At 37.0% G+C, this 7937-nt stretch overlaps 1 protein-coding gene across 2 annotated transcripts in view; it reads right to left on the bottom strand.

Moving 5' to 3' along the window:
- Positions 1-4021: 4021 nt before the first annotated feature.
- SLC25A21 (solute carrier family 25 member 21) overlaps positions 4022-7937 on the bottom strand; it is a 401122-nt gene continuing 397206 nt past the window's right edge. For both annotated transcript variants that reach the window (XM_045014796.1, XM_045014797.1), the window contains exon 11: positions 4022-5683. In XM_045014796.1, the coding sequence (XP_044870731.1) occupies positions 5622-5683 (62 nt within the window). In that variant the 3' untranslated portion in view covers positions 4022-5621. The remainder of the gene's footprint in view (positions 5684-7937) is intronic.

Genomic DNA, 7937 nt, shown 5'->3' with positions numbered 1-7937 from the left:
TTATGGGACTTTCATTGGTAAAACCACCCATATTTATTCTAAGTCAACAAGAACTCTTCAAATGTGCAATTGTCATTGAGATTGTGTAAAAATCAATAAAGAAAAATCAATAGGGAAAGATATGCTATGCCTCTAATCAACGAAAGTGGCCAAACAGAAGTTATTTGCTGACGATCTGTCTCTAGAGAACAAATCCTTTATTGACAAGGTTAAGTGATCCACTGTTATTGTTAAGATATTGCTTTTTGTTTGTTTGTTTATCAAGGCAATATGTGGCTCTCACATTCTTCCTGTATTTCATCCTGTTACAAAAACAGTAAGGTGTTTGTATTTTCTATCTATTTGTAAATATAAGCTTTGGCCAGCATTTGTGTTTCCATTCCACAGTACGTTTCTGCTTCTTTTTTGATGTTAAAAAAGTCGTTTGTTTCTTGCTTGGTGATGGCAAGGGCCTCAGGTGGCTGAGACTGAGACAGTTCTTTTGGTATGTTTTGTGCAGACGGTGGATGCTTCAGCATCTTAAGAAAGACATTTTGTTTCTTCAGCAGAGGACTCAAAGGCCATCGACCAAATAACTCTAGTCCCAGGTCATACCCATCTCCCAGAGTCCTGACACAACCACACATGTGCCAAGTGTACAAAAGAGAAGCAGGTGGAAAATAGCTGAAAAAAACCAAGAACTGTAGAGGAAAGTGATTTAGAAGCTTGAGTTTAATGTGAAATTTAAGTTAACAAAACCACTGTGAAACAAAACTGTACTGTCATTGTTGGCTTCCCTGTGTTCAGCAATTTCAGCCCCAAGGTTGCGTTGTAACTTTTTGAACAGAAAAAGCTGTCTTAAAATTTCTGCTTTAATGAATGTAAAAATGGCTCCCGGTAAAGTTTACATTGTTGTACATAAACACGTCTCACTCGTAGGTATACTGGTGGTGGTCCGACAAATACAAATTTATTTAATGTTAAACTTCCTTTTGGCATTGCTGTATCTACTGGCAAGCATTCTGTCCCAATCATTTTGCTTTTAATTTTTCTACCTGACATTAACCCCCCAAAAGCTAATATTTTGGTCTTTTCAAACTTACCTGTTTTCCAAGGGCAATAATAAAGTTCTGAATATTACTCCAGTAAGTCTTCCACATGCTTCCAGACATGTGTGGAACACATGCATGAAAGAGAAACATTTGAAAACTGGTGTGACATTTCATATCCTTAATAGAATATTAATATATTGTGTACTTTTAGAATTCTTGTGCAATAACTTAAAAGACTTCACTAGATATAGACTTTAAAAGACTGCATTAATTACATCATCTTGATTTCTTCTTAGCTATATTAGACATTGTTTCAATGGCACAATAAAATCCAGTACCTACTATGGGAATTTCAAGCTTTTATTTATAACTCAGATGGCCATAGGTAGATTTCCGTGGCACTGTAAAGGAAATAATGAGTAAATAGCTACATATGCCTTATGACCAGTACACGGAGGTACATACTCTGAGTAGTTCATTAATATCAATGTGATTGTTCACAGTGTGTAGGTCTTTGCAGGATCGGGGCCTAACAAGGAGCTTGAAACTTTGTGGAAAGCTTTCAGAAAAACATATTTCACAGTAACCATTTGTAATTTCATAAACAGAACGAGGACTACAGATTAGGAAAAATCAGCAAGGCAGATGGACTCTAAGGGCTGTATTTAGCTTTGATCTTTGCATAAAAAGCCAGTTGAATCATTAGGAATTCTACACACAGAACACAGATCTAAGCTGGCCCTAAAGAAACAAAGATCCTGGAATTCAGCAAAATGCCCACTGATTTAGGCCCCAATTCAGCAAAGGACTTCAGCAGTTTAACTTTAACAATGTGCTTAAATCCATCTCTATTCAGAAAAGCATTTGAACATGCACTTAATTTTAAGAACATGCTTAAGGCCCACTGAAGGCAATGGGATTTAAACATATTCTTAAGTGCTTTGTTGAATTGAGAGGGCTTGATTCTGCTCTCATTCGTCCATTTTTACATTGGTAAAACTCTAGTGACTTAAATGGAGTATTCCATATTTATGCCATTGCAACTCAGGTCAGAATCTGTCTCAGAGATCCTTAATTCCATGTTAAAGATAATGGTATCTTAATTACAGGCAAACTCCCTATTAAAAAAACTAAAAGGGAGAATTAAAAAATAGGAGAAAATGATTAATAAAAGATTTTCTTGGCAACATGTCAGATTTTCCAAGTTTTTTAACTTTTAAACTAATTCTTAGTCAAGATACTATAAACATTGAATTAAGAAGCCCATCTGTAATCAGCAACATGCCAACACAAACAAGGTACAAGAAAGGAAGACAAAAAGAGGATAAGCCTTCCTGAACTACAAATTTTCCATCCCAAAGCATTAACAGGTCTGTGATAAAAATGCCCTTGTTTCAAAAGACTGATTCTCTTCCTTTTCTGATCCATAGTGTCCAAGATGGTGTCCCAGTTGAAATAAGAATCTGCTTTCCTCTGTCTCTCATGAGGCATGAGTGTGTCTTTAAATTATACTTAAAGGATCAGATCCTCAGCTGGTCTTTAAGCTCTGTTGACTTCAGTTGATGATGTGGCCCAAAGTAATTATTCCTTGTGTGGAAATGCAACTTAATGACAAACTTTCCCCCCTGTATCTGCATTCCTTTGTTTAGGGCCAGATCTCGATACATTTACTCACAATGAATAATATCTTACTCTGTGAGTGGGAAGTCAGTAGGACTATATGTGGAGTAAGGTGCTACTCAAGGTGAGTAAAGGTCTCTGATGTTGATCTTTATTGAGCTATTTATAATTGCTTCTTGGGGTGGGAGGGAGGTTAACATGTTTTTTAATGTAAAATTACCATGCAGAATTTTTCTTTGTCCAAGGACTTTTCTTACAGAATATACATATTGGTTAAACTGAAAGATGGTACATATTAGCTTAATGACATAACACCTTTAAATCACTTTTAAAAACTAAATCCCCATTTTTATTTTAACGATAAATGGGTCAAAGTCTGTTCTCAATTGCACAGATGTAAATCTGGAGTAATCCAAGTGGAGCTAATTTGGATTTACACCAGCATAAATGAGAGCAGAATTTAGTCCTCTAATAGTCAACAATATTTTCTCACACTGTGCACATGAAGGGCCCAATCCTGCATTCTCAGAGTACCCAAATCTTTCAAAAGTCAATGAGACTTAATACTTGCTTATACTATGCTTCCAGAGTGGTGGTGTAAAATGAGAAGTCTAGTGGAGCAGCAGGAATAGTGAATAATGTGGGCTTGAAGAGGTTAAAAAGACAAGTTTGAAAAAAAAAAGATATGTTTTCTGCGAATGGGCCTCCTTTTATCAAAAGATCAGGCTGAACTATAATTAAAACTAATAAATCATGTTGAAAAGGATGTACAACAGAAGGCTGTGTATGTATATACTGAATGTTAAAAGCCTTTTATTTTTATATTTTGAATGCTCTAAATTAATAAAAGAATAATTATAATGTATTTTGTTTTTCTTTTTTCAAAATGTTCCAAGCACTCTCTCTTACACTGCGTAAGGGTTGATAATAAAATGATCAAACGAGGAATACTTGCCTAGGAGTTGAAATAGAAGTACAAAAAGGAACATATCTTATTTTGTTGGCTTTAGCTACTGAAGTAACACAGCTTTGAGATGTCAGTGTGGTCAAATCCAGACAAAAGAGACGTTTTCTGTGTGCATGTCAGTACAAGAATGTTTGAAAATGCTGAGAATGCATTTCTATTCTAACTTTTTTTTCCTTTTATAAGGCATTTTTTTAAAACATTGCAGACACCAGACTTCACACCTGAGTTGTCATTAAAAAAAAAATCTGGAAAGATATTCTTCTAGGATTGCTGAAGAGAAAGTGTTGCAATTATTTAGGAGGAAGAACATCTAATGTTAGCCAGTACAAATAATGTGTACGGTGATAACATAAATATTTCCAGCCATTAAAAAATATATAGGCAACAGTCAGCAAAACCGGACTAGATAAAGGTAATTGTTTATTGTGAAAGAAATACAGCTCTTCTAGTATTTAAGAAGACAGCACTTGAACGTCAATAGAGAGGTGGTACAGTACATGAAGTTAGACTTTGTCTTCAATAAGCATGACAGAAATGTAGTATATCCTATTTCAAATGGCAATTTAAAACAGAAAAAAGTAGGAAAATATATTTGAAATATGAGCTAAGTTATACTGAATATCTGGGAAAGCAAACATGCTTAACTTCATAAGAATGTTCAGTATTTATTTTCCAGAAAGGCTTATGGTTATCTAATTAAGACTGCATATGGGATATTAGTATAGAACACTGTTTCTTAACCCCAAGGGGGTCATGATAGGCAGTCAGGGTGGTCGTGAGGTGTTGAAAATGTATTACAATCTAAAGAAAAGAAAATCTTGCTACCCAATCCTCACCTACCTTTACCCTTCAAGGTCAAGTATTCTCTGTCAACTTCTCGAAACACACACACACACACAAATGAATTATATAGGCTGACTGATATATTTTTTATTCTCACATTCATAGCCAATAAAAGGGTGTTCATACATTTTTCACCTGTATCTTTTTATTTGGGTTTTTAAATCTGGAAATAAAAACACACAGGGTGAAATGTTGACCCCATTGAAAGCAATGGGAATTTTGCATGACTTCAGTGGGGCTAGGATCTCACCTCTGACCATTTTTGTGTCGTTTTCAAATAATTACTGTTGGGCAGGAGTCAACGGGACTACTAATGTGAATAACTGCTCACAATGTGGGTTCACAAATCTGGCCTTATACATCCAAAATGAATTAAATTTGCCTGTTTGTTTATTCTGCTTCACTGACTTCTATGGTTGTTGTACACTTTTATGTGAGGACAGAATTTAGGTAAATTGAATTATGCTCATCATCTTTCTATGACATGTTTGAAATAAGGATAATATTCAATGTATAAGTGAGACTATGCAGACTGTTTGGCAGTAGGTATTAGTTGAGGTCTGGGGGCAATCCAGCCATCCTTTTCCCAGCATCACTCCCATACTGTGTTAGAACCGTATGAACAGACCCAGGATTTACTTCACATTTGCAAAGCATGGGCCAGGTCCTCAACTTGAAAGTCAGTGGCGCCATGACAATTTATACCAGCCCAGGATTTGGCCCCACATGATTAATGCTCTTCTCCTGCTGAGTTCACCTATCAAGAAACTTAACCTGACATTTTAACAATCACTAGTTAAAAAATTGATGCATTTACTAAATGACATAATTTCCTGTCCATTACATTTAGTTTGTTCTTGAGAAATTAACTTGTTCCTGTGTTACCATTTTTTCTTGATCACTAGGGCCCTGATCCAGCAAAGCAAAGGAGCACATCAGTGTTTAAAGCTAAGCCTGTGCCAAAATGCGCTGCTGGATCAGGGCCACAGGGCCCAATCCTGCAAACTGACGAGTGCCTTCAACTCTCATTCATATCAAAGAGAACTGTAGCATGAGCGCTTCTTATATTTTCTTTACGTATGTCCTTTATATCAAAACATGTTACATTTATCAGGTACATCATTTCAAATAGTACATTGTTTTAGAAGCAGTACTTCTGATCACCAGTTCTCCTGAAGCCATGCATAAGCATATTCATAAACCAAAAGCATCACTGCACCACCTAGAAATGAGGACATTATCTTAAGTATCAAATCAGATCCATTCGATATTTTGCAGGACATATATTGTGTCATTTTTCCTGTACTGAAATTGTAAATTGAAATATAATGAAACTGTTACTAGCAAAAACTCTCTGGATTCTACCCAATCACCAGTTCTTAAACCATACAAAATTTACCTAACACTGGAATGCAAAGTCAATGTGAAAAGCTTGTAAATTAAATCAAGAGCACCCTTGCTTTTAAATGCAATTTTCTTACATTTTTTTCATACTTTTTTCTAAAAATTTTCAGCAGATTTTTATTTTATTTTTTTAGCTATGGTACAGACAAAACTCTTGATCTGCAAAATATATATCTATAGAGGGAGAAAGATTTGGACATGAAAATAATTGAATGAAAAGACATAAATTCTTCACCAGAATTGTGAAAATCCTTGCAAGTAAGATTTGAAAAGGCTTATCAAATGTTTTGTTTGAAATTTGGGTTGGATGGTTTTACAGGACTGGTAGTTTGAAAATCATGATACTGGAATTGAATCTAGACTTCCCACAGTTCTATCTCGTGAATCCACAGGCAAAATGTGGGGTTAATGGATTGATACTGGTAGAATCAAAAGTGTGACTAAGCCTCAGCTCTAATGCAATGAGGGAACTCTGATCTGAGAGAAACAAGTATGCCATTTTAAGACTGGGCTATAATTATTATGCAAGTTAAATAAATAGACCCGACACAGTTTCTAACAAGGTGGATTTTCAGAAGGCATATATAGGCCTCTGCGTAGCATATGAAGAGGCCTACACATTGGGGAAATTATGAAAGATAATTGAAAGGTTCTACCCAATACAAGTAAATGTAGCACAATCTCGATTGTAATAACCGAGTGGGGCCCAAAGCTTTTCTTTTTTCCCTAATTTTGCCTGTTGGATCAGATAGCTTAATTAGAATGCAGCATCTCTGAAAAACCAAATAAAAATATCTTCTACTGAACTGAGCTGACCGTTCTGTTCCCATGGGATAGGCTTAGACAATCAGGGACATAGAAATGCCACGTGACTTATTCCAGCAAACCATGCTCAGAGTTGAAATACATTACAAATAGCAGCCTAATAAAGTTCACAGATAGCTGGGGTGGGGGGAGAATTGCAAAAGGCTTTCACAGACAGTTTGGCAAAGCCATACTCATTTGCAGACACAGTTTGAACTCACACCAGGGCTGATTTCAAGTGCTTAGATAGTGTGAGGTTTTTTGTACAGCTCTCTTACTCAAACTATTTATGCTGTAGACAGATGGACTTACCTTTTCAGCCACAATTAAAATTGTTTTCTTATTTCATTCAGACAGCAAAATCTATATATTAGTCAATGGAACTACTCCTGGGCTTAAAGTTAAGCACATGCTTAATTGCTTTAATGGATCTGGGGCAGAGTGGCCAGCACCTTGTGGAATCAAGTCCTTCATTACAAACTTAGCTGTGCTGGCTGGGAGAAGGAAAGCGGGGATCTTCCTCCTCCCTGCCCATTGTGGGTGCATTCTCATGTAGGCGAAGGCTATGTGCTCCCTGGATTGTATCTGGATTCCCTGTGCCCCACCCTTCTCTGAAACTGCACAAAGGCCAGGCACCGTCTGGCTTTTGGCTGGAGAAAATCATTTACAGGAACACACAAGCGTTTACAGGAAAATGTCATACTTTTTTAATAATGAAAAACATGAAACGTAGGCAGAAGGGATCCTGTTAACAGACACAGTTACCTATTGGCTTTTAAATCTGTGTAACCTTGCCTATTAAACCACCTACTCCAACTGGCAACACGTATTTACATGAGAATGAGATTCTGGTCTATTTGCGGTACCTGCACTCTCAGCCATGCAGTGCCCGCTTGGAATGGAAAAGCTCAAAAGGCCCCAGGTCTGTTCAAACTTACACTCTGTTTCCCATCGTCCCTTACGGGCATTGGAAGCAGAAAATAACTAGAGTACGGCGCACTTTGGCTCTGCCTCTACATGACTCTGATTCACCCACCATGCTAGGCTGGAGGGAAGGATAGCTCAGTGGCTTGAGCATTGCCCTATTAAGCCCAGGGATGTGAGTTCAATCCTTGAGGGGGCAAAATTGGTCCTGCTAATGAAGGCAGGGAGCTGGACTCAATGACCTTTCAAGGTCCCTTCCAGCTCTAGAGGAGGGATAGCTCAGTGGTTTGAGCATTGGCCTGCTAAACCCAAGGTTGTGAGTTCAATTGTTTAGGGGGCCATTT

Source organism: Mauremys mutica, chromosome 4 (genome assembly GCF_020497125.1).
Source record: "Mauremys mutica isolate MM-2020 ecotype Southern chromosome 4, ASM2049712v1, whole genome shotgun sequence".
Classification (NCBI taxonomy): Eukaryota; Metazoa; Chordata; order Testudines; family Geoemydidae; genus Mauremys; species Mauremys mutica.
The sequence above is the reverse complement of the archived record's forward strand: the minus strand, read 5'-3'. Positions and strand labels throughout refer to the sequence as shown.